At 46.2% G+C, this 26,895-nt stretch overlaps 3 protein-coding genes and 1 non-coding gene across 6 annotated transcripts in view; 2 read left to right on the forward strand and 2 right to left on the reverse strand.

Annotated features, from left to right (window-relative positions):
* Positions 1-3,097, reverse strand: part of LRSAM1 (leucine rich repeat and sterile alpha motif containing 1) — a 32,026-nt gene extending 28,929 nt beyond the window's left edge. For all 3 annotated transcript variants that reach the window (XM_068965468.1, XM_068965473.1, XM_068965461.1), the window contains exons 1-4: positions 3,026-3,097; positions 2,461-2,517; positions 1,929-1,973; positions 647-724 (exon numbers count right to left, since the gene is read on the reverse strand). In XM_068965468.1, coding sequence (XP_068821569.1) covers positions 647-724; positions 1,929-1,973; positions 2,461-2,517; positions 3,026-3,097 — 252 coding nt within the window. The remainder of the gene's footprint in view (positions 1-646; positions 725-1,928; positions 1,974-2,460; positions 2,518-3,025) is intronic.
* Positions 3,098-5,414: 2,317 nt separating this feature from the next.
* Positions 5,415-9,612, forward strand: RPL12 (ribosomal protein L12). Its single transcript, XM_068986559.1, has 7 exons — positions 5,415-5,538; positions 6,068-6,141; positions 7,808-7,906; positions 8,214-8,295; positions 8,869-8,955; positions 9,294-9,406; positions 9,568-9,612. The coding sequence occupies exons 1-7, from the start codon at positions 5,502-5,504 to the stop codon at positions 9,571-9,573; spliced, it is 498 nt and encodes a 165-aa protein (XP_068842660.1). The 5' UTR covers positions 5,415-5,501; the 3' UTR covers positions 9,574-9,612.
* LOC138093867 (small nucleolar RNA SNORA65) lies at positions 8,656-8,784 on the forward strand. The gene has a single exon (XR_011146165.1). It is a non-coding gene; the product is annotated as a small nucleolar RNA SNORA65 (small nucleolar RNA).
* Positions 9,613-10,971: 1,359 nt separating the features above from the next.
* ZNF79 (zinc finger protein 79) lies at positions 10,972-25,729 on the reverse strand. The gene is made up of 5 exons (XM_068986547.1): positions 25,469-25,729; positions 20,431-20,516; positions 18,281-18,407; positions 17,662-17,757; positions 10,972-12,798 (listed from the first exon to the last, which is right to left on the reverse strand). The coding sequence occupies exons 1-5, from the start codon at positions 25,482-25,484 to the stop codon at positions 11,627-11,629; spliced, it is 1,497 nt and encodes a 498-aa protein (XP_068842648.1). The 5' UTR covers positions 25,485-25,729; the 3' UTR covers positions 10,972-11,626.
* Positions 25,730-26,895: the final 1,166 nt, after the last annotated feature.

The following is a 26,895-nucleotide window of genomic DNA, read 5'->3' on the forward strand; positions in this document are numbered from 1 at the left end:
TATATGTATGCATATAAAATACATATATATGAAATATAAACATACACGAATAGGAAAGCTTTTTAATGTTATCTTTCTCCCGCTTATAAAAATAAAGCGTGTTAGACCAGAACAATAAAGAGAAGTAAGAACTACCCCTAGTCCCCACATACCAGCATTAGCCATAAAAATCACTTTGATGCCTCCGCTGCCAGGCTCTACACTGCCGCGTGCATACCCTCGGTCACAGCTCAAGTTTATGGGGAACAGCCCGGGGGTCCTGCCTCCCGTCCACTGTGACCACGTCCCAGCCTCTGTCCTGGGGGAGCTGTCAGGAGGGAGTCACTCAGCTCATTGCGCTTCCACGCACTGACTTGCTTCCTCTTGCTTCCTGTCTGGGCCCATTGGTCTCCCTGTTCTCTGCCACCTTGCCTTTCCATGAGTTTACGGTTTGCCTTTGCACCTAGCGGGTAAGCTCCCTGAGGGCGGGGCTTGCGGCTGGTTCTCTGCAACCTCACCGCACACAGGCCCAGAGGAGGCACCTGATAAACCATGCTGATCACGCCCAGAGTCCCGATGACGTGAGGGACGTCTGGCATAAACTCTGACAGCCGAGATGTGACGGGAGGGGCATGCTGGCTGCCCCCTGGGAGCAGGGCCCCAGTACCTTGATGGTGGCGAGACTCAGGAGGCTGCAGGATTTAGGGAGCAGGGAGGTGAGCAGATTCGTGTGGACGATCAACACCTGTGTGGGAAAGAGTTTTGGCATATTAGGCTGAAGGAGAGCTGCAGGGAGGGAGGTTGGAGGTGGGGCAGCTGGCGCGGCACTGGGCACCAGTGGTCAACCCGGCCCAGCGCTCTCTCCTGTAGACATCACAAGTGACGTCTCCAAACACGGGAAAACCAGATAACCGTAAACTCTGGAATCTCAAGACTGAAAGGGACCTCAGAGGTCTAATTCTTCCTTCCATCCTGAGAAGCAATCCCCGTGCAGCTGTCCCGACCTTAATGTCCCTCAGCTTCAACAGCATCTGTGGAAAATGTCGTTGTTGTCTAGTCTCTCAGTCGTGTCTGACTCTTTGTGACCCCATGGATTGTAGCCCACTAGGCTCTTCTGTCCACAGGATTCTCCGGGAAAAAATATTGGGGTGGATTGCCATTTCCTTCTCCAGGGGACCTTCTTGAGCCATGGATCGAACCCTGCATTAGCAGGTGGATTCTCTAGCACTGAGCTACCAGGGAAGCCCCTGGTGGAAAACAGAATGATAAATTCCTGCCCCTGAGGGCTGCTAACGCTAAGAGACAGAAAGCACTCAGTCCAGGGCTGGGACATGATCAGATGCTCAATCAGAGTCACATGCTACTATTTTTGTTAGGCGTTGGCCCTTACATGGATACTTTCAATGTCAAGCTCACTCCTCTGTTGGCATAGAACACATTTTACCTACCTGCTCTTAGACACTTCATTTAGAATACTGTTACCTACCTGCATACAAGGCTGCAATGCCTTTCTGAAAAATCATTCATTCCACTCTTAACCTTCCCTAATTAACCAGAATGAAAGGAGTGTGATTTTTACTATTAATAACAATGTGGTTATTCAGTGTCCACTATGTGGCAGACACTCTACTCAGGCCATTTACATCTTTATCTCTACCTTCCTGTCACTCATTTAATTCTCATAGTAGCTCTGCGAGTGGAGAACGATGGATGTCTTCGTTTCACAGATGGAGAAACTGAGATGTAAGAGTGTAAGGAAGTTGCCCAATTCAGGCGGGGCCCAGCCAGAGCTGCCTGATGCCAGGGCCTGCTCCCCTGTGAGGACGCCTGCTGCAGGTGGAAAGTGTGCCATTCAGAGAGAAGAGGGATGTCTACGCCAGGATCCCCACCTGATTTCAAACAAGCAAACATGCCATGAATACTTTTCTGAAAATGTAGATCCGTCTCACCTTCTTCTGCAGAACTTTACATGTTGCAAAAGCCCCAAATGGAATCTAAGATAAGATAAAGAAGAATCAGTGCCTCCCCTCCTGCCAGTGTTTAACCTGTTGAGTGGCAGGAAGAAGGGGCAGGAAGTGAGTAAGTCTAAGCCTTGGGAAGGCTGGGAGGAAGCCGCACTGGGTGGTCAGCCCTTCCAATCAGCTGTCAGTGACTTCCCCAACTACCCACCCCATCCCCATCATGAACTCCGAGGGGCAAAAGACAGATCTCTGATGTCCTACAGAGAATCCCAGGCTCTCCCAAGGCCTCAGGAATCTGTGGGCGCATTTTCTGGATTCTGTGACTCTTGAAGACCATGCTGAGGCCAAAAGATCATCTCAGTTTTCTCTCACAAGAACAAAAGCTAAGGAAACATCTCTTGACTAGAGCTTCTGGCCTCTTAAAAGTCTCAGTCCACATCTATCATTTCCCAGGGACAGCAGAGCCAAGAAAGAGAGCAGATGAAACTTCACAAGCAGAACACCAACCACCCCACTTTACCTCGGAGAGTTCACATTTAGAGATGTCAAGAACGTCATCTGCTCCAGCTTCTTTTGCCTAGGGATAAAAAGAATTTTTAAAAAAGCCGGGGCGGGGGCAGTTTCCAGGACTTTACTGGTAGTCCAGTGGTTAAGACTCCGCAGTCCCAATTCAGGGGGCCGGGGTTCAATCCCTGGTCAGGGAACCAAATCCCACATGCCACAACTAAAAGAGGCAGCGTGCCACAACTGAGACCCAGTGCAGGCAAATAAATCATTTTAAAAAGAAGAAGAAAGAAAAAGAAAAGGGTTCGAGCAAAACATTCTTCCAGGGTGGACAAATCAGGCAAAGAAACATAGGATTAACGGCTTCAAAGAATCGCAGACACCCTCCTGGTTCAACTAGTCCATTCTGAAGGTGCACCAACGATACTGGCTTTAACTGGGCTTGAGGTCCGGCAGGGAAGAGTGTGAACAAGTCACACCAAGCATGGTCAGTCTGCAGAGGGGAAGTGCAGCGTGGAGCCCTGCTGCCTGGGGCGGAGGTGGAGATGGGCATAGACTCGGAGGAAACCCATTTCCCTCACCAGACACATTTGGTACTCCAGGCGTTTCCGAGCCTCCTCGCTGGGTTTCCGCTTCCGGAAGAAGAGTGGCATTCTTCCTTTTTCCTAGAGCGATCTTCACCACACTAGGGTGGAGGAGAGGGGTGAGGCCCTGGGGCATCTGTCACCGCCCCCCAACACCCTGGACAGAGTACAGTAACAAGAGCACGGAGCTCATCTGCTGGATTATGTGCTCCTTGAGGGCAGGGCCATGTCCATCGTGACCATCCATCTGTGCCCCGAGCCTGGCACAGCAGGTGCTCAATACCATTTGTTCTTTGTTGACTAAACAAGCAGCAGCAGGATGTGGAAAAGCACAACAGCAAGCCAGGTGACCTGGCTTTGAGCCCACATTTGCCCCTGACCCACTGTGAGCCCCTGACATACCCATTCCCCATTCAGGGCCCCCATCTCTCCTCCACGTTAGACAAGGGGGTTGATCTGGAGACGTTTCCTCAGGTCCTCTTCAAGGAGGCTTTTTGAGGACTCTAACAGCCTTGGCTGTTGAATCACTTCTAACCCCTGAAACACTATCAGAGTGGCCTCAGGAAACCACCAAACGCTACACGGGTTTAGCCAGTGCTCTCCTTGGTCCTGGGGAACTCAACTACATCGTAACCAAAGGCGTTTCTGAATTATCAATAAATAAAAATTCGAAAGCAATTCTCAGGTAATTTGCCACTCTCCCAGTTATTATGATCCCATTTGATTCTCACCACAGCCCTCTTTATAGTAACAAAATTGATGCTCATCAAGTTCAGCTATCTGGTTATACAGCTAGACTGTAGTCCAAACCAGTCTGGAACCTCTGCTCTTTCAAGTCCTGATCCCGTGGTGTTTGCCCAACTCCTTGGTGCTTCAGTAACTTAGCACACACCCAGTACACACTGTCCTGAACTCACTGCCTGCCCGGTATCAGAAAATGTCAACACTTGATATGGAACATCAGTGGGTCAGGATGCACTCATACACAGAAGCTTATGGTTAATAGCATGGACACTGGGATGATTTTGCTTGTTTAACTGTTTTTGAATCCCAGCTCGGCCACCCATCAGCCATGTCCCCTTGGCTCACCTCTCTGAGCCTCAGTTTCCTCTTCTGTAAAGTGTGAGTAATATAATGTTCCCAACACCTGGTTCTATTTGGAGCCAGTGATTTCCATATTTGTAAAGCCCATAACACAGTACCTGGCACAGTGTTAATCACATACCACCACACATCTAACAAACATTTATTCAGGGGGTAGGACAGTAGAAAGAGCCGGGCAGAGAGGGGCCAGGGTGGAGATGCAGTTGAAGAAGACATATGCCTCCTCCTCAGGGGAGGGGCAGAGATCACAGGTCTCTGCCGACAGAGGTGTGGGCTGTCTGGGGAGCTGGCCTAGCCTGCAGAGCTGGCTCAGGCCCCTCTTGTCACCCCACCTGTCTGCAGGGATGGGGAATAATTTAAGACCAGCCCTCCCCCATCTCTCCTTAATGACCAGCTCTTATCCTTCTGCTCCCCAATGACTAACCTTCCTTCGCTTCCTCCCCAATGGCCACCTCTCTTCCATCCCTCCTAGATCAGCTCCCTATCTGCTCCCTGATGTCCCTTCCTCATCTATCCCCTCCCTGACGTCCAGCCTAGATAGGAAGAGCCACACCCATCCTCCCCAGCCTGGAGTGTGCAGTGCCCAACCTTTCTGTGCAGATAAACAGGTCCCCGATGGTTGTTCCCTCGGGTGGACCTGAAGGCAGGCCGATCACTCGCAGGGCTTGGTCATGGACGTGGGGTGGCAGGCCACTGGGCACTGCACGTCCCCTGCGGAGCAGAGTCTGGTCTCCTCCAAACGAAGGAACTGGGGATCGAAATTCAGAATCTCAGAAAGTCATGCAGACCAGGATGACGAAGTCTGAGACTGAAGACCGCAGAATCTTAAAAGAGTTAAGAGTTGGACCGGATTTAGACTCTTAACAAAACTGTTCTAATAGCTAAAATGCATACATCACGAAGGAGTTAGAAGGTGGTCCGAGATCGCTGTGGCCGAGAGGTCTCGGAATGCGACGCGGACCTTAGGAGAGGGGCGGGGCTCTGGGATTGGGTGACTGGGACTATGGGGTGACCCTCAGGATAAGGGAGAATGGGGAACAGCGGGGCCTGGGATCTCGGGAGCAGTCCTCTGTTGTCTGCCTTCTCAGGGACAACTGCCCCGAACCCCCCTTCAGACCCCCTAGCCACAGCTCACCGCGGTGCCGGGTTCTCCAGCCGCTAGCCTCAGGTGCCTGCCCACAAGCAATATGGCGGCAAGGGCGTCGCTGGAAGGTTGGGCGGAGACGGCAGTTCTCGCGACAGTCGCGCTTTCGAGTCTATATCCGGCGCAAAAGTCCCACCTTCCGGCCTTTCGGCTCGGAGGAGGCAAAGGTGCAACTGTCTTCGGTCGTCCCGAATCCGGGTTCATCCGACACCAGCCGCCTCCACCATGCCGCCTAAGTTCGACCCCAACGAGATCAAAGTCGGTGCGTGCTTTAGATGTGGCCGGGGCTTCGGGATGCGGCATCCCTCCCCGTATTCCGTCCGGCCCGCGGCCCCTGCCGCGATGGCCTTTCCCACGTCGGGCCTCAAGGCCGCTGCCTCCTAGGGGGCTGCCCTCTGGTGCTGCGTTCAGGGCGCTGTGCGGTCGTGGCCGACTCTCTTATTCTTAATGGGCCTCGGACCTGTGGCGGCTTCGCAGCCCGCACGCCTTAGGGTAAGGTTTGTCTCCGGGCGCTTCTCCCTAGGCTGGGTTGGCCGGCGGCGGGACTGCCCCCAAACCGATGCGGTGTGGGCCTCGGCAGCGGTGGCCGAACCCAAGGCCGCCGTCCCACGTGGCGCTTGGAGCGGTTCTCGCCTTGGCTGGAGGGGTGTGTTGCCTTGCTCCCCGCTCTTGGCATTTTTCCCAGAAGAGGCAAACGGTGGTGCGGCCAGGCCCGCCAGGAGGACTGCGGAGGGGAGGCTGTGATTTGGGCAACCCCTTCTGCGGAGGCACTAATTCTTTCTTTCTTCCAGTGTACTTGAGGTGTACCGGTGGGGAAGTCGGTGCCACGTCTGCCCTGGCCCCCAAGATCGGCCCTCTGGGTCTGGTAAGTCATCCCCGTTGGAAGGGGGCCACTTACTAAGTAAGACTCCAGCCTGCGCAGACACGATTGGCCCTGAGGTGCCGTTGACAGGGACAGATTGTCATCCCCTGCTAGGCCTCCGAGCCACTGAACTGGCACCAGCTGCCGCAGAAAGGTTGTATATAAAGGTGGATTCTGCTACTTGAACTTGTAGTTTTCGTGTGTCTTAGTTGCTGCTCTGAGGGTCCATGAGGGATGGGATAGAGGAGGTTTTTGAAGTCAAGAGTGAAAACTTGTCTGCTTGGTCTACTTCTTAGGGAAATAGCCATATGGCTGCTGGAGGATTGAATGGGGTGTGAAATGAAGACCTTTGTGAACGTTACAGTGAAGTCGCTCAGTCCTGTCTGACTCTTTGCGACCCCATGGACTGTAGCTTACCAGGCTTCTCTGTTCATGGGACTTTCCAGGCAAGAATACTGGAATGGGTTACCATTTCTATACAGGATCTTCCCCACCAAGGGATCGAACCCGGGTCTCCTGTATTGTGGGCAGCTGCTTTACAGTAACTAGTATTAACTCTGCTTTCAATGTACTGATTCATATGGTTGGCTTTACCTACTGTCCTGGAGAAGGAAATGGCAACCCACTCCAGTATTCTTGCCAGGAAAATCCCAGGTGGACTACAGTCTATGGGGTTGCAGAGAGTCTGACATGACTGAGTGACTAACACACGAAGGGTTGGACCTAATTCGTTTTTTTTTCTTGAATATAATTAGGTCTTTATTTTTTGGGCAGTGGTCTCCTGTCTGAAAAGTTATCCCATCATGGTTTTGCTTAAGCAGTGGCCGCCTTACTCTTTGTTGTCCCTTAGCTCAGCTAGCGCTCACTGGACACCTCTCCTGTTCAGTTCAGTCGCTCAGTCATGTCTGACTCTTTGCGACCCCGTGACTGCAGTACTCCAGGCCTCCCTGTCCATCACCAACTCCTGGAGCTTACTCAAACATGTCCGTTGAGTCGGTGATGCCATCCACCCATCTCATCCTCTGTCGTCCCCTTCTCCTGCCTTCAATCATTCCCAGAAACAGGGTCTTTTCAAATGAGTCAGTTCTTTGCATCAGGTGGCCAGAGGATTGGGGTTTTGGCTTCAGCATCAGTCCTTCCAATGAATATTCAGGACTGATTTCCTTTAGGATGGACTGGTTGGCGCTCCTTGCAGTCCCAAGGGACTCTTTTAATAAGAGTCTTCTCCAACAGCACAGTTCAAAAGCTTCAGTTTTTCATTGCTTAATCTCCTTTATATAATTCTCTTCAGGGAATTATAAAGTGCAGATGCCCAGACCACATCCCCATAGGTTGACTAGGATTGGTCAGACACCAGGAACATGGTATCTTTAAAGATCCCCTGGTGATCCAAATGTAAAAGATACCACGTAGATCTCTAGGAAAGGGTAGGTAAGGGACATGGCCCCATTGTGGCCTTAAACCTCAAGGTTACAGCCTTGGATAAACTAAATCCGTAGCCTCATTTTTCCAATTTAATTATGGTGATAGCCATACCTTGATTAGGTAGGCACAGTTAAACGTGTTTCAGAAAGCTTTCTTGTGTGCCACCAAGTGAGAGGGACTGGGCAGATTTTAAGATCGGTTTCGGTTAGGGCACAGTGTGATTATATACCTTGTATTTCTACAGTCTCCAAAAAAGGTCGGTGATGACATTGCCAAGGCAACTGGTGATTGGAAGGGTCTGAGGATTACAGTGAAACTGACCATTCAGAACAGACAAGCCCAGGTACTTGGTTTGAGGGAAGGCAGAGGTGGGGATACCTGGGAGGCAGGTGCTAAAAGCAGTTTTATTTGTGGGGAGGGTTGTTTTAAGAGCATGGTTTAAATATTAACTCTTCTCACTTTGGAGACACTGAGCAAATCAGCATTTGCTGGGGAAGGGTAGGCTGTGTTTCTGGTTGTGAAGATTAGCTTGAATGTACATTTGGTCAGCAGTGTCCGGCCCGTGGTCCTGAGAGCCAAAGTGTACGGTATTATCGGTTCTTGCTAGAGGGTAGCATAGGGCTCATTCACATGGAGCATCTCTTCTGCAGATTGAGGTGGTACCTTCTGCTTCTGCCCTGATCATCAAAGCCCTCAAGGAACCACCAAGGGACAGAAAGAAGCAGAAAAACAGTGAGTGGTTTTTTCCCCTGGTAATTTGTGGGTGGTGGTGTGTCCAATGTAACAGACAGCTGTACTTGCTCCCTTTAAGGAAACAGGGATGGCACAGGTGTTTGTTAAGCTGTTACAGAGCCAGGCACTGCCAACAAGTGCCCTGTGGCTCTGCCCAATCACTGGTGTGGAACAGATCCCCTCAGAACATACAGGAGGGAACTGTCAAACAGGGTGAAGAAACATAACCAGTAATAATTGGGGAAGGGCAGCTTCCTAGCTAGGTGACATATGGACAGCTTTAACCAACCTGTCACTTTTTTCTCTTCAAAACAGTCCCTTCCATGTAAGGTTAGCAAAACTTGATTTTGTGTCTAGCCACCCGCCACTGCACCTGACCAGTTTTCTGTTGGCTGGTGCAATCCAGTGGTGAGCTAAAAATAACCCCAGCTTAGGAAACAGGGTTGTTCTTCATGTGGATGACTCTGTGCCGAAAGCATGGGAACAGGCTAGAAATGGATGAGAGAAGATAGACTGTGGTTTGCCCTGGCCTCAGGTGGTAACAAAGCTTTTGCTCTTTTCTCTTTTCTGCAGTTAAGCACAGTGGAAACATCACTTTTGATGAGATCGTCAACATTGCCCGGCAGATGCGGCATCGGTCTCTAGCTAGAGAGCTTTCTGGTAAGAGTAGAACAGTTTGGGGCCACCTTAGCTGTAACTTGAGATGTGTTCCTTTAGTGGCCTTTTCCCAATTAGAAGGGGCTTTTTTAACTCTGTAAGACCTGGAATTGGGAGTGTCTTTCGGTTTGAGTCTGGGTATAATGGGATCTGTGGCCAGTTTTGCACTTGGAGATTTTAAATAATACTGAGTGCTGAGTTTTGGATTAGGGGAGCAGTAATAATTATTCTCGTAATCCATAAAATAGTTACTCCTTATTCCTCTCACCTGTATTCCCTCTGCTATCTGAGAATTGCAAGGGACTGACTTCCCCTCTGACTCCACCTTTTCTTAATGACAGGAACCATTAAAGAGATCCTGGGGACTGCCCAGTCTGTGGGCTGCAATGTTGATGGCCGCCACCCTCATGACATCATAGATGATATCAACAGTGGCGCAGTGGAGTGCCCCGCTGTAAGTCACTTCTGCACTGATATGGTTAAAATTAAGGTGAAGACTGGGGGCGGAGCTAATGTATCTTTTGAGATACTGTAGAAAGTTCTAGAAATGCTCAATAGTGGGGGATAAAGTTTTTTGTCCTGTTTACTGAGAGGTTTCTTTTTCCCCCCCTACAGAGTTAAGAACTGCAAAGGAAAAAGAAAAATAAAGGATTATTTGACAACCAGTGGACTTTCTGATGTAGCTTCTTCCTTGAGGGGGTAGCCTAGCCTTTGGTCAAATTGTGGTCATTGGGGCCAAGGTGACAGATGAAGCCACAGTCTGGACAACAGCATTCTGACCTCATGAAAATACTGTTGGGCAGAAAGGAAACTTGGGAGTTGAACATACTAGAGAATATGTGTAGGAGCAGCTCTTCTCAAACCAGTTTACTCGGTGGGTTGCAGGCCCAGGGCTTTGCTGTCCATCCCAGCACACAGCTGGGGCTCAGAATTACTGATGGGACAACCAAAGAACCTGATGTTTATGGTCCTTGATTGATCTCAAGTTGATGTAAAAGCGAGGTTAAAGTCTCCATCCCTGGGTTGGGAACATTCCCTGCAGAAGGAAATGGCAACCCACTCCAGTACTCTTGCCTTGAAAATTCCATGGGCAGAGGAGCTTGGTGCAGGCTACTATCTGATTTTCTATCTAGAGCTCCTCACTCACTTGATTTGATATGCAACAAATGAACATCAAACACATAGGTGCTGAGACAAAAGCTTGAAATACCAACCTGGAAGGGGCTTTCTGGGGAGGAATGACAGCCCTGTGATCTTCATTTCTAGTTGCTTTCCTCTCCCATTTTTGCGCTTTGTGTGTGCGCTCAGACTCGCTGCAGCCCCATGGACTGTAGCCTGCCAGGCTCCTGTCCATAGGATCGCCGCATGCAAGAATACTGGAGCGGGTTGCCATTTCCTTCCCCAGGGGATCTTCCTGACCCAGGGTTTGAACCTGGGTCTCCAGCATTGCAGGCAGATGCTTTACTGTCTGAGCCACCAGGGAAGCTTAGGTTTCCAAGAGGGTGTGGAAAACTTCGTTTAGTGGAAAGGACTATCTGAGATCTCTGAAGTGATGAAAGGTTCCAGGACATGGGGCAAAGTCATCAAGGAATCAAAGCTGGAGGCCTGGGGTGACAACCATCTCACAGTAGACCACTAACGGGGAATCAAGCATCCTTATCAAAAAACACCAGGGAAGCAGCCTATAGCAGCTAGGATCTACACTGCTGGTGTAAAGGACAAAGAAGCAGGCCAACAGGCTAAAGAGCTTGATCCAAGATAACCGGGCTGTCAGGAAGGCGGGAAAAGGAAAAATGACCCACTTTCCTTTGAACCAGGAAAGTAAGGCTGCTGTCAGATGGCCCCAGTCTTGTTAGCCCTCCCTCTAAAGTGAAAGTCATAGTTAATACGACCATTGTTAACTATACATATTATAACTATATATTATAGTTAATAGCCTTAGGTCTGTAACATGCTGTGGCTATCTCATTCCAGGTGGAAGAAGATAACTTTTATTTTCTGTACTGGGTAGCCATTTCTCCAAGGGGTCTTCCCAACCCAGGGATGGAACCCTGGTCTGCACTGTAGGGGATTCTTTGCCAGCTGAGCCACCAGGGAAGCCCTCCCTCCGCAGGGATTCCATTTAAAGGCAGGCACCTTGCTGAGGGTGCACCCTCAATTGTGCTTTTCTTGACAGTAAATACTTGCCAGTTCCCTTGAACAGCTCAGAAAGTGCAGGCTGTGTGCAGCATCAGGGAGTCTCTTCCATCCCCATTCCAGCAACAACTGGCCCTGGGATCCTCATCCTCACTTGACTCCACTCCCCCAAATCTGATACCTTAGTGGCCCTGTTATGGGGAGTACTTGTTCCCAGCCACTGTTCTTGGTTTAAGCAGAGATGACTACAACAGACCACTGCAAGACACCTGCCCTTTTAAGTACAAACCAAGTCCTTGACTCATTCTTTATAAACCAATGTTTCTGAGTTAAAGGTAAATCTTGAAACCAGTGTAATTGGAGCTGGGCAGTCTATGCTTACCAAGCGTTGATAAAGGAGCACCACACGCAAGGTGTAAAATAGCGACTATTAAAAGGTGCTTTTGCATGTGGCTCTGGGCTAAGCCTTTACATCAGATGTCCCCAGATGCCTTCAAATTACTGGTCAGGTCCCCATCCACTTCAGTTGTGTTCCCAGTTACTCTCCAGCATGGAGTCTCTGATGTCTAATAAAAGCTGAACTACACCTGAAGGCCTTCCCACACTCTCTACATTCATAGGGTTTCACACCAGTGTGAATTCGCTGATGCTGACTAAGGGATGAGCTCTGGTTAAATGCCTTCCCACACTCATTGCACTCGTAGGGCTTTTCTCCTGTGTGAATTATGTGATGCCGAATAAGGGCGGAGCTCTCACTGAAGAATTTCCCGCAGTCATTACATTGATAAGGTTTCTCTCCAGTGTGAGTCTTCTGGTGGATTATAAGGTTTGTACTTTGGCTGAATGCTTTCCCGCACTCACTACACGTGTAGGGTTTCTCTCCAGTGTGAGTCCTCTGGTGGTTTGTGAGGTTTGCACTCTGGCTGAAGGCCTTCCCACATGCGTTACATTTGTAGGGCTTCTCCCCTGTATGGATTCTCTGGTGCTGAATAAATGCCGCACAGTAGCTGAAGGCCTTCCCACATTCTCTGCACTTGTAGGGCTTCTCCCCTGTGTGAGTCCGCTGGTGGTTGGTAAGATTTGCACTGTGGCGGAATGCCTTCCCACAGTCGCTACACTCATAAGGCTTCTCTCCAGTGTGGATTCTCTGGTGCTGAACAAGGGCTGAACAGTCACTGAAGGCTTTCTCACACTCGGTACATTTGTAGGGCTTTTCTCCAGTATGAGTTCGCTGGTGTTTTGTGAGGTTTGCGTTTTGGCTGAAGGCTCTCCCACATTGACTGCATTTATAAGGTTTCTCTCCGGTGTGAATCCTCTGGTGCTGAATAAGAGATGAACTCTGGCTGAAGGCCTTCCCGCATTCATTGCACTCGTATGGCTTCTCCCCAGTATGGCTCTTCTGATGCTGAGAAAGGGAAGAACAATAACTGAAGGCCTTGCCACATTCGTTACACGTGTACGGCTTCGCTCTGTGAGGTTTAACTGTACCTGCGTTATTCCCAAAGCTCTCTGTGTGCGTGTCACATTTATGGGATCTCACTTCTGTAGGAACTCTCTGTTGTGGAGAAAGGACTGGTCTCAGATTGAGGCTTTTCCCCAGTTCACTCTTCCTGTGCTCTGACACCCCAGAAGGCATCTCTGCACTTGGATCTTGGAATGATTCTTCAGAAATGTCTTGCTCAGGTGGTGATTCAGATATAATCTTCCAATCTGAAGAAAATTTAGAAAAGTAATTTTTAAAATTCTTTGGGTGGTAGAAGATACTGCAATATGAAGACTGAAGGAGCTGGGCTAAGCCTGTTTGCGGACTGGTTCCCTGCTTCACCCAGGATGTGTATGTAAGTGTTAGTTGCTTAGTCCGACTCTTTGTGACCCCATGGACTGTAGCCCGCCAGGCTCCTCTGTCCATGGGATTCTCCAGGAAAGAATACTGGAGTGGGTTACCATTTCCTTCTTCAAGGAATCTTCCCGACCCAGGGATTGAACTTGGGCTGCCTGTTTTCCAGGCAGATTCTCTACCATCTGAGTCACCAGGGAAGCCCCAGGATGCTTCTGTTCTAAACTGTGTGACCAGAAAACTTTTCAGAGACATGAGCACCCTCTGCTCCCTTTTCTAAACAGCAGCAGTGGATCCTGAGCCTGCCTCAGACACACACCTCTCCTGTGCTTTTGCCAAGTCCTGGGGTTGTCCTGAGCTGTCTTCTTACTCACAATTCTCAGCATGGTTTAGGGCAACCTACTTAGCAGGTTTGGAAGCTTTTCACTTTAAAAAGCTTATGACTGATGCCAGCAGGATGAACATTTTCACCTTATCAAATCAGCAAGATTTCAAAAAAAGGGTTAATCCTAGAGGGCTGGTAAGGGTGTAGCAGGTGGGATGTCACATACTGTGAGGCTGCATAAACAGGGATGAGCTTTCTGGAGAGCAATCTGGCTGCACCTGTCCAGAGTCTAAAATGCTGACATCAGAATTCCACTTCTAAGAATCTATCCTGAGGAACTAATAAGAAATTATGTAGAGCTGCACTGACATCATTTGTTCTCAACACTACATTATTTGTCAAATGAAAAGCAGATACCTAAATGTTTAATAACAAGGAATGACCATAGTATAGCCAATCAAGAGACACTATTTAGCAGTTAAGTCATGTGTGTAATCTGTGCACTGTAATTCCTTTTGTAGAAAGGTATTTATTGAAAAAACCCTGGCAAACTATATAATGTGAAGGTAAGCTGTGTTGTCTTTGGGTTGTGGGGTTAGGCAGGGGTAATTTTTATCTTCTTCAATGCTTATGTATATTTCTAATGTCCTCCAATGACAGTATTATTTTTATAATAAGTTATTGATTATTCCTCTTTGGGACCACATTCATTTTAAGAGAAAACTTTAAAGTGTGAGTTAACATAATATTTGGCAAGTGTTAAAACTAATTGAACCCTCTGGTCCCAGACATCTCTGTCTGTCTCCATAGAGGCTTATAGCTAAGGAGAGTGGAGTTTTAGGGAGGGCAACGGAGCTTCTTTTCTCAAGGGTCAATTTTCCTGAAATAGTTCTTCCTGTTTCTACCTTATTTAGGAAAACGGGTTAGTTTCAGGTGCCCTTTATTTGAATTTCTATAGAGAACCTTGACCCAGGCTGCCTGGGTTCAAATCTTGGCCCTACCTCCTACTATTGATACGACTTTGGGCAAATTAGTATACCCTGGATTTATTATCTGTGAATGTAGTTCTCTTACAGAATTAAGAGAACTAAATGAGCTAAAACACAAATGACCCAGAACAGCAAGTGTTCTATGACTGCTTGTTATTATCTTGAACCTTTGTCTTGTAAATGTTTCCCATTAAGTAGTTTTCCCTGTAAGTTGCATATGCATTTGAAGCCCAGTCTACCAAGAGCACAGAAGTCCCTGTTTCGGGTTGAAGGTATCTCTATGTCACTTGGTATTAGGCCTTAGATGACTGACAGCTCTCAAAAACTGACTGTCTTATCTGAGTCAAAGATGGAAAGAAGAAAAATGGTAATAGAAGAAACAGTAGGAGAAAGGAGGTTAGGACAGGTTAGGATTCTGTGTTTCCATTGCAGGGGGCACAGGTTTGATCCCTGGTTGGGGAACTAAGATACTCATGCTCGGCTACAGAGACAAAAAAAAAAGACCATGTGATGTTCATGAACTGTCTTGCCTCAGCTCACCTCCCCCGAGTGCTGGCTCCTGTATGCTGCTGCTAAGTCACTTCAGTCGTATCCAACTCTGTGCGACCCCACAGACGGCAGCCCACCAGGCTCCCCCGTCCCTGGGATTCTCCAGGCAAGAACACTGGAGTGGGTTGCCATTTCCTTCTCCAATGCATGAACGTGAAAAGTGAAAGAGAAGTCGCTCAGTCATGTCCGATGCTTAGCGTGGACTGCAGCCTTCCAGGCACCTCCATCCATGGGATTTTCTAGGCAAGAATACTGGAGTGGAGTGCCATTGCCTTCTCCGGGCTCCTGTATAAGACACTCTAATAATATCTCAAACTGAATATACCCAAAAATAGAAGTGATGATTTTCCCTTTCTAGTCGGTGACTTAGCCTTTCCATTCACCCAGCTGCTCCGACCAGGGTCACCGTTAATGCCTTGTCTCTCATATCTAATCCCTGGTGAGTCCTGTTGGCTGTAACACCAAGTATGCCCTGAATCTTTGTCCTGACCCACCACCACCCTCTTACTGTTATGTCCTAACTGATCTCCCTGCTTCTGGTCTTTAACCCTGAAAGTCTAGTCTCCACAGGTTATCTTCTCAAACACAAATCAAATATTATCCTTTTTGTGCTCAACACCTTCAGTGGCTTCCTATCTTCCTACTTGGATAAAACCTGAACGTCTTCCATGGCCTCTGAGTCTTATATGATCTGCTGCCCTGCCCAGCACTCTCTCTTGTTCACTGAGTCCTAGGGTCTTCTGATCCTAACACAAGTTAAACTAATTTCCACTCAGAGCTTCAACACATGGTGTGGCCCAGGATGTTCCTTATCCAGACACTCAAACAGCTGGCTCATTCTCTTCCTTCAGATCTCAGCTCCAATGTCACCTCCTCAAAGTGGTCTTTTCTATTCATCTAATCTAGAATAGCCTTCTTGGAGAAGGAAATGGCAACCCACTCCAGTGTTCTTGCCTGGAGAATCCCAGGGATGGGGGAGCCTGGTGGGCTGCCGTCTACGGGGTCGCACAGAGTTGGACACGACTGAAGCGACTTGGCAACAGCAGCAGAATAGCCTTCACTGGTATTCCCATTCTTACAGTACTCACCACTATTCAATATTCTACCAGTTACTTTGTTTACTCATTTTATTTACGTTCCTTGCAACTCTATAAGCAGGGACTCAATCTTCTCCTCTATTGCACCTCCAGTAGCTATTAATAAAACAACCCCAGGCATGGACCAAGGAGTGAGGCAAAGACACATCCAAGCCCTGGGTCTGTCTGTTACTGTGGAAGGGTGGGGTGGAATAACAGGGAACCCTGAACCCGCCCGTGAGGCTCAGCGATGCCCAGGTGCTCTGTGGGGCCTCAGAGCAGAGGTAGAACACCCCGGGGCAGTGTTTTAGTTACTCTAACAGCCGGATTTAAAACTCCTCCAATTACCTCACTTATCACAGAATTAATACAGTCCTACACTGTCAACACCTTTTTCATATGTATTAGTGTTGTCAAGTAAGACAGGTTTTGCTATCCACATTTTTGAGATATAGAAACAGATAATCAAAATTTAGTGATTTACTCTGAATCCAGGTACTTGGTATGCAGCAAGCCAGCTCCTGGTGTATCTTTCATGGGTCCATATCCAAAGTTGCTTCCACACTAATACTCTACACTAATACCTTAGGGCACAGATTTTTCATAGTAACATCTTTTCCCAACTTTTGTTTCTCATAATTTGGTGATCTGAATCTTCTTCAGTAACCTTTTTAGGCTCTTGAACCCCTCTGAGACTGAAGAAACCTTTTCCCAGGAAAATGCAGTTACTGCCACAAAACCCTGCATTCCATCTCTGAAGTTCTACACAGGGTCTCGGGACTCAAGGGAAAAGGTCCTGCCTAACAAGGATGGTGAGCTGGGAAGGGGTGTGGCGAGGGGGAAGGAAGCAGCAGGGGAGCCAGGCTCCCTGTGAAGGGAAGTATTTCAGCAAGTGTGAATGGCACCTGCAGTTACAACATGGACTGAGGTGACATGTGACAGGCTGCTTAGAGAGAGGCTAAAATGGCAAGAAGAGAGTGCAGATAAACCCTGTGGAAAATAAGCCAGAGGCTTTGTTTTGTTTTCATTGACTAAGAGCAACGATAATCAGATATGAAAGCATTAGGCTGCATTTTTAGAAAAATTTAAAATTTTGTCACCTTAAAGCTGTTAAGTTCATTTGTACCTCTGATGCTTTAAGTTTCAAAATATCAAAAGTAGCTGCCCTGCCACAGCTGGGCCTGACCACAGGCCCTGCCAGAGGTCATTTACCTGCAAGGACTGAAATATGAAGGTGAGGGTGGAGTGAGCAGCCTTAGATGAGCAGTAAGACCTAAACATACATAGAAACTATGGTTTCCTGTGCTTTTGTTTTCCCTGAGTTTCTTAGCGTCAGTTCTTTAGAAAATTCCAGCATGGCCATGAAGATGGGGTGCAGAATTCAATAAAGACTCCGTCAGATAGGGGAGCAGCAGCAGGTGTCACAGGTGAAGGATGGGTAAAGGTGGGCACCTGAGATCCTCAGTGAGGTGACCCTGAAGCAGGGAATGAGCGGGGCCAGCGAAGAGGACTCTCATTTCCTGGGGGCAGCACCACCACCTGTGCTTCCACATACCTCCCAGCTTGGGGAGACTGAGGCGATGGTATGCAACAGAGGCCTTCGGAGTCTGACTGGTGTTGCTTCAAACCCAGCCTGGCCACTTTCTAGCTGGGAGGCTCTGAACCAGTGAGTCAGCCTCTCTCAGCTTTATTTTCCTCATCTATAAAAGTGAGATAGCAATACCTACCTCCCTTGTTAAAATATTCAAATGTTTTCAAAGGGGCTTTTGCTCCTGAGACTCTGCCTTGCTCACTCACCTGGACAGGTGTTCCTTAGGCCATCTCTCTCGAGCATCCATGAACCTTCCCTTTGTTCCAACTGGGAGTTCATACCAGGTTGGGAAACTGGAAGTCCTATTTAAAGGGGAAAAGAAGTGGACTTAAGAGATCTGCCCTAAGTATAAATAGCTACCCAGAACTGGGGGAGGGGGAGCAGATCATTCATTTCATTCACTCAATAAATATGCTGAGCACTGACTTGGTGCTGGGCACTAGGGGACACAGCAGTAAATAAGACAGATGATGGTGCTCAAGTCTTTACAGCATTTCTGAAAAGAGATAAAGAAACAGCCTCATGGAGGGGTCAAGTCAGAGAGCTAAGCAAGCCCATAAAACAAGTTACTTAGGAAGATGGGAACTTACTGACTATGCAGGACCCCTCCTGGGAAGTAGGAAAATGTGGAGGTACGGCCTCGAGGGGGAACAAAATGAAACTGCCTCTTTCCCAACCCAGAATGCAGAGACCGTTCATTAGTGAACGAGGAGGAATAAACACTGTCCCTCTGGTGCATTAGAGCCACTCAGGCTCACTCAAGGCTGCGAAGTACCACAGATTTTCAGAACTGAACAGATCCTGAATTTTGAATGGTTTCCTTACCCAGTAAGACCAGGTTTCTGGACTTTTCTGGCATCCCTTCCTCGAACCTGTCCCTCGGAGCAGGGGCCAACTGCCTCCATCCCCCGTGGGTAAAATCTACAGTCACACTGCTGAAAGGTGTGGATCCCTGAAACAACAAGCACAGTCCTTCTTGCCCAGAGCCCTTAGAATGTGAGGAGGGAGGGAGGCTGGCGGCTCTGGGTGTGGTGCTTAGTGAACCTACTAAAGGTCTCTGAAAGGACTTGGGGTAGATCCAGAAAAGTACCACTGATCACTTCCTATATGCCTAACGCTATACTGGACACTGATGCATGAAAATAAATAACAGTCTCTCTGTCTTCACATGTGTATAATTCTTATAGACTTTATATATAAATAGTAAGAAATATATGTATATCCATGAGCAGTAATTGGGCAGAAACTAACAGGTGCTTGGGAATTAAAGGTACCAACACAAGAGAAAACAAAATTAGAATGCGTGAGTTTATGCGGCAAGGAATCAGCTGCAAATCAGCAAAGAATGTGAATGATGAATGTCTGCAGAACGTTGAATAAATATTCCCATGAACTCAGACATCTTACAGTAAGCAGGAGAGCCAGGCAGGTTTGCAACCACCTGTAACAATGTGTGAAAGAGAGGGATATTCTAGTTCCTAGGATAATGGAAGAGGAATCCTAGTTGGAGGGTAGGAGGAAGACACTCAGGGAAGACCGCAGAGAGAGAAGGCAACCACCAAGCTGGCCTTGAAGGAGCAGGTTCCTCAGATGGAGAAAGAAAAGGCTATCCAAGGCAGGGGAGGCATCGTGAGCACAGGCATGGAGGCGAGGACATCTTTATCTATTATCAGCTTAGGAAATGGTACCTTCATGTACCTTGTTGGCCATGTCAGACACCTGGATGTTATCTTCCCGTTCCCTGCAGTTCCCCCCAAGTCAAATGCATGTTTGTTCTTCCTCTGCAATAGCATGAGAATTCACGCATTTCTGTCCATGCCCCTGCCACTGCCTTGTTTTAAGCCAGTAGCATTTCCCAAATCTTAACTAATCTCCTGATTTCTAATTTTACCTGTCCTTCCAATACATCTTCACACTGAGAAATGCTTTAAATGGGACAGAGGGTCATTTTTAAAAACAATGAAATATTTAAAAACATGGGGGTCTTTTTATTGAAATCAAGAGAGTAAAATCTACTATGAAGATATAAGAGTTATGAACCAAGTAACAAATATATAATTCATAAGGGAAAAACTGTAGGAAATACAAGGAGAAGTTTAAAATATGATAGCCGTGAGAGATGTTAAATAGCTCAGTTACTGACAGAGTTAATACAAAATAAACCAAAAAATAAAGGTATGGAAGAAATGAGTAATTTAATAAGGTTGAGCTTATAGAGTTGTAAAGTGCTACACCCTGCAATTACACTGTACCTGCATAATCTGTGTGGAGAAGAGACACAAACTTTATCCTCCATGGGGCACAGACCAGCCACATGTGCAGACAAGAAACCAAAGCCACAATTTTGGCATATCTAAAAACATTAAGACCACAGCCAAAAACATTCAATATATCTGAACAAAAAAGGAAGAAAATAAATTATGGATTCAACTCAAGAGGTTAAAAATATTAATTTTAAAATAAATCTAAGGAAAGTGGAAGCAAAAAAAAAAAAACTACCAGAAGTTTTTTAATAAAGATTAAAATTGATGAGGAAATCCAAGAGCAGACTTTCTAAAAATGAAAACAGACCAATTCCTAGTCTAGTCAAGAAAAAGAAAGGGAGAAGACAGTGCTTACCTTCACAGAAGGACTATGAAATGGAGTTTATTGGAAATAATTCTGTAGACTACTCTTAATGAAATGGGGGAATATTAATCCAATTCTACTAAGTAGAAATAAAAAGGTTTCAAAGCAGGACAAATCATCTCTGGGAAAACAGCAACAAAAACAGTATCTAAAAGGACACAAATCAAAATGTTAAGTGTTGTTTCTTTGTAGGAGTAAGGGGGACTCGGGGGGATGGGAGTATGTTGTCTACACTTTCCAGGGTTTCTACAAAGAACATGAGTGCCTTTTGTAATTAAAAACCAAAAGCACCCTTAGTTTCTTTTTTTTTTCTAAAGACTGCTTCTTGGAGTAAATTTCCAACTTACTTGGGGCCCTGCTGTGAGACCGGCTGCCATTCCTTCCTCCTCTGTGTCCTCCTCTTGGGGAAGGGCAGGGTCTGGAGAAGGTGGTTCTGGAGGAAGAGAAAGAAACCAATGAGGCAAAAAAGTTCACAGCTCACCAAACTAGAAAGCCTCACATTCTCACTCTGAAGAGCGTGTTCAAATGATATTATAGGTCCCAGGGCTCAGTGGGGCTGAATTTGTAGAACTGCAATCGGGTATAAATTTTCGCATTTCCTTTTCCAGCTCAGAAGTTCCATCAGTCCACTCAGACACAGAGAGGCATTAAACTGTAAAGACTCACAAGCATTCCAGATCTACCACTTCCCAGCAACTTTTCTATGTGATCCCTTGTAAAGTTCCTGTGAAGATTTAAACGCAGACAGAGCAGCTGACACAATGCCTGGCGTGTAAATATACAGCTTACAACTATTATCAATTAAGTTCTTTGGAGAAAGTGGCTCTACAAATTAAAGACATTTGCTTAATCAAAAGAAGAGGTAGTGACCAGGTGGGATTCACCCCAGGAATGCAAGGTTGCTCAACACATGAAAAGCTATCTATAATACACTGTATTAATACAAAGGAGGGGGGAACCCATGTGATCATCTCAGTGAACGCCAAAAGGCTATTTAAGAGAATCTGACACCTTTCGCTATAAAACACCTCCAGTAAACCAGGAACAGAAGGGGACTTCCTTAACTTGCTAAGAGCCATTTCCAAAAAGCCCAGAGCTAAAGACTGATGCTTTTCCTCTAAGATGAGGAACAAGACAAAGATGTCAGCTCTTGTCAGTTCTAGTCAGTATTACACTGGAAGTTCTAGCCAGAGCAATTAGGCAAAGTCAAGCAAACAAACAAATCAACCGCAGCCAGATTGGAAAGGAAAAATTTAAACTCTGTTTGTGAATGGCATGATTTTGTACACAGAAAATCCTAAGAATCAACAGGAAAAACTAGCGTAGCTAAACAAGTTCAGCAAGCTTGCAGGATACAATGTGAACAAACAATAAAAAGAATACTCAATTAAAAATGGGCAAAGGATTGAGTAAATAGTTCTCCAACTGTATTTCTATAACTAGCGATGAACAATCTAGAAATGAAACTTAAAAGAGCATTAAAACAACAAAACACCTAGGAATAAACTGAATATAAGAAGTGCAAGACATTACACTGAAGACTACCAAATTTTTAAAAATCTTTTGTCTAATTCTTTTAAAATTAATTTATTTATTGAAGGATAACTGCTTTACACAATTTTGTTGTTTTCTGTCAAACTGCAACGCAATCAGCCGTAAGTATACATATATCCCCTCCCTTTTGAACTTCCCTCCCGTCTCCCTCCCATCCCACCCCTCCAAGTTGATACAGAGACCCTATGAGTTTCCTAAGCCACACAGCAAAGTCTCCATTTTTAAAAATAGCTATCTTAAAGATGATCATTTAAGTTTTATGTTACTCTCTCCATACATCTCCCCTCGCCCCATGTCCATAGGTCTATTCTCTGTTTCTCCACTGCTGCTCTGTAAATACATTCTTCAGTATAATTTTTCTAGATTCTGTAAATATGCGTTAGTATGATGTTTATCTTTCTCTTTCTGACGTACTTCACTCTGTATATAGGTTCTAGGTTCATCCATCTCATTAGAACTGACTCAAATGCATTCCTTTTTATGGCTGAGTAATATTCCACTGTGTGTAAGTAACAGAACTTCTTTATCCATCATCTGTTGATGGACATCTCGGCTGCTTCCATGTTCTAGCTATTGTAAACTGTGCAGCAATGAACAATGGGATATATGTGTTTTTTTCAATTTTTTTTTCCCTCAAGGTATACACCTAGGAGTGGGATTGCTGGGTCATATGGGGGTTTTATTCCTAATTTTTAAAGGAATCTCCATACCGTCTTCCATAGTGGCTGTATCAATTTACATTCCCACAAACAGTGCAAGAGGGTTCCCTTTTTTCCACACCATTTCCAGCATTTATTATTTGTAGACTTTGATGACAGCCATTCTGACCGGTGTAAGGTGATATCTCATTGTAGGTTTGATTTGCATTTCTCTAATAATGAGCAATGTTGAGCATCTTTTCATGTGTTTGTTAGCCATTTGTACATCTTTTTTGGAGAAATGTCTGTTTAGGTCTTTTTCCCACTTTTTGATTGGGTTGTTTGTTTTTCTGGTATTGAGTTATATTAGCTGCTTGTATATTTTGGAAATTAATCCTTTGTCAGTTGTGAAAACTACCAAATATTCTTAAAGGAAACTATAGAAGATTTAAATAAATGAAAAGCCATCCATGTTCATGGACTGAAAGACAATAATCCTGAGATTGCAAAAATATTCACTAAATTAATTTGGAGTCAATGCAGTCCTATTAAAATCCCAGCTGTTTTGTTAAATAAAACTTTAGGAGCTGCTCCTAAAATTCATATGGAAATGCATGGGACATAGAATCATCAATCTGGAAAAAGAACAAAAGGTGGAAGACTCATATTCACAATATCAAAACTTTCTACAAAGCAACAGTAATTAAAGTAGGGTGGTACTGGTAATGGATAGACAGATCAGTGGAGAAGAACTGACAGTCCAGAAATAAATCCATACATTTCTGGACAACTTATTTTCAACAAGAGGGCCAAGAAATTAAATTTCTTTTTAACAAAATAGAGCTGGGACACCTAAATATCTACATGTGAAAGAATGAAGCTGGACTCCTACCCCACATCATCTATAAAAACGAACCCAAAATGGATTAGACTTAAATGTAAGAGCTAAAACTTTTAGAAGAAAATATAAATCTTTATAACCTTTGATTAGGCAATAGGTTCATTAGGCATGATGTCAAAAGTACAAGGAAAAAAAATTAAGTGGGAGTTCATAAAAATAAAAAACTTTGTGCTTTAAAGGACACTATCAAAATGAAAAGACCTGCAAATCATACAACTTCTAAGGGTCTAATATCCAAAATATATACAGAATTCTCCATATTAAAAACTCAACAAAGAAGGACAAATAACCCAACTTAAAAATGAGCAATGGATTTGAGTAGATATTTAAATAAGATACAAAAAGCTGGTAAGTATATGAAAAGATGCTCAAATCTTTAGTTACTGGAGAAATACATATCAAACCACTGTAAGATACCACTTCACATTCGATTCCTGGGTTGGGAAGATCCCTTGGAGAAGGAAATAGCAACCCACTCCAGCATCCTTGCCTGGAAAATCTCATGGACAGAGGGCTGCAGTCTATGGGGTCGCAAAGAGTCGGGAACGACTGAGCGACTAACACTAAGATAGCTAAAATAAAAAAGACGCATTAAAATAAAGCACTGATGAGGATGTGTGAATGCCTATGTGCTCAGTCGCTAAGTCGTGTCTAACTCTGAGCCCGCCAGGCTCCTCTGTCCATGGGATTTCCCAGCAGTGGGTTGCTATTTCCTTCTCCAAGGGATCTTCTGAACTAGGGCTCAAATCCGTGTCTCCTGCATTGGCAGGGGATTCTTTACCAGAGCCACCAGGAAAGCCTGGTGAGGACGTACAGAAACTGAAATTCTCATACACTGCCACTGGAAATGTAAAATGCTGCTGCCACTGTGGAAGACAGTCTCATAGTTCCTCAGAAAGTTAAACAGAGTTACCACAGTTACACAGTAATTCCTCCTTTAAGCATAAACCCTAGCAAAATGACAATATGACCAAAAGAAAAGGTTTGCATGCATGTTTATAACATTATTCATAATAGCGCAAACTGGAAACTACTCAGATGTTCATCACCTGAGGCACAGATAAACAAAACATGGTATAATCCATGTAATGGAATATTATTTGGCCATAAAAAGGAAGTACACTTCATGTTACGACATGGATGAACCTTGAAACATACTAAGGGAAAGACCCCAGACACATATACTGTATGATTCTCCTTTCATGAAACGTCCAGAACAGGCAAATCCATAGGGACGGAACGATGAATAGTTGCCCAGGGACTAGGAGGAAAGGAGACTGTGGAGTAGTGTGAGATGATGAAAATGTTCTGGAATTAAATAGTCGCGATGGTTGCCTAACTTTGTGAATATAATAAAAGCCACTGAACTGTAATCTTTCAAATTTAGTATTATAGCATGCAAATTATATCTCAATTAAAGAAAAAAGAGTGGTAGTGTAGTCTTCGGGAACAACTCTAAAAAAAGTAAACACGTCTGAACACTGGTCTTAGTACAGGCTTCATGTTACTGAGCTGTACCTATCCACTGTACGTATTTTCACCTTTGGTACTATGAGGAGGAGGATAACCATCCTGCTTGTGTTCCTGGGTTTCTGAGGGAAGACGACGTGAAATGCTGGATGTGAAATTGCACTTGAGGAGTGACAGACCGATTCCTGGTCTAGCGGAGGACGGCAATGCCTCAGTGGTTACTATTACATACACATTTGTTCTGTTCTGTAAAGCATTCAAGGTGCTTTCAAAAGCATCATCTTATTTGATGCTTACAGTTCTTAGAGGTGAACGAGGTAGTTAACGTCATTTTACCTTTTCCTCAATGAAGAAACACAGGTCAAGAGACCTGGCTGGTACCCCCCGGCTTAAACAGGAATCCTAGCCTTCTGATTCTAAATTCCCAGGTTTCGCCAAGATTTCACAATCCAACTGGGCTGAACCCAACCCTCAGTATCACGGGAAGCCAACAGGCTCCCATTATGAGTATCCCTGGTTGCTTCAAGAAGGCTGGAAGATCAGAAGCAATAGAGCAGGCCCTGAGCACGTCTCATTTTCCTTTCCAGGGCCCACTTCTACTTTTTAATGCCATAGGTACGTCAGCAAATCAGAGTCAGGAACAGGATACTCAGAGATGATTCAGGACTGAGCTCTTCAATTTTTTTTGACACCATAATTATTCAAAAAAGGACCGTCCCCAACTACTTGTGGAAAGGATAACCGCTGAGTTCGGAACCGGGTCACACAGCAGTACTGGCGCGCAGGCTGGAAGCCACGAACCGCTCCAACACTCCTTCTCACCTCCTTCCTCCAGCATCTGTGTCCCACCTCGCGCCACCGCCTCCCAGCAGTTCTCTGAGCGTCGGCGTCGCTTCACTGCGGCCGCAGCCCCGCTTTGGACTCTTCTCGCAGGCCTCTCCCCTCAACGGCCGAATCTGAGACTGCGGGGCTGAGCCGGGTCCGTCCTGTCCGGTGGGTCTTTCATTGTCTCCACAGCCACAGCCGGGCCCCGGCTGGGGAGCCCGTGACACAATTGCCGACTCGGTCTCTAGTGGAACACCACTTGAAAAAGCCCGCTGCCCTCTACGTGAAAAGGCTCCAGGACACGGCTACCGCCCGAAGCTCAGAAAATGCGGTCGCAGGCCCGCCTCTGCGCCAAAGAGGGGCGCGCCTTAAAAGCGTCACTTCCGGACACGCGCACATGCCTCCTTGCGCACGGGACTCCATCTCCCAGAAATCGCTGCGCTCTGTTGCAGACCGATGGCTTTTTGTAGCTCTCGGTAGGAGGCTGTGACCCACACACCTTCGTGGACCGTATTTTCTTGGTGGACCGTATTTCCTAGCCAGGCTTCCGGCTGTTTCTGCTCCGAGAATGTGTTTCCCGTCACGCTTTGTTGTACGTGCCACGCAGAGGTCCATCCACCGAATCGAATAACCCGGGCGTCTTCGATAGGAAGCAACTTGGCCGCTAAGGCTCCGGGAGCGGTGCTTTTAGCGCAGGCGCTGATACGCATCGTCGCTGAGCGCCTGGTTTCTCCTCAATGATTTGACGTGCCCAGGACTGCGGCTCAGCTAGTCCTTCAGCTCAGGGCCCAACCCCAGCCACCTTCACTGGTCTTCGTGAGTCCAACGTAGAGTTTAGGGCGGGGAATTAAAGGAAGTGAGGGCCCCCTCTGTGAACAGGGCAGTCACAGGTTGGGTTGGAACGCTCAAAGTATCCATCAGACGTTCCCAAGAGGGAACGTCTTTCAGTAATTTCAGGGGCAGGAGCACGCTTAATAGAGTTCGATCAGAATTATGGAGGAAGGAGTTTCCTGAATAGTCCGCCCTTGGAGGCTTCTGTGCTGCCAAAGGGGATATTTCAAAGTGGGCTTCCTCAGAGCATTGATGAAAATTTCCCACAAGCCTGTTGATCTTCACTAATCAAGCAATTTTCTAATGATCAATTTAGTTTCAGAGATATTTTTTGACGTTAAGGAGAGAAGAATGTATTACTTGGGCAGCAGAAATGAGTTTGGGGGTCCTGAACCTCTTTCCATTTTGTCTCTGTCCCTCTTAATCACTGGTGGTAGTGTCTTTCCCAATATAATTCTAACTTTGTGGGGTCTTCTATGAACTTACTGGGATTCACTCCATGAGACAACTCACACCCACAGACCTCTTTGAGATAAAACCTTCTTTACCTTAGGCTTTCAGTGTCATATCTTTCTGGCTTTTCCTACTGTTGA

Source organism: Capricornis sumatraensis, chromosome 1 (genome assembly GCF_032405125.1).
Source record: "Capricornis sumatraensis isolate serow.1 chromosome 1, serow.2, whole genome shotgun sequence".
In the NCBI taxonomy this organism is placed as follows: Eukaryota; Metazoa; Chordata; class Mammalia; order Artiodactyla; family Bovidae; genus Capricornis; species Capricornis sumatraensis.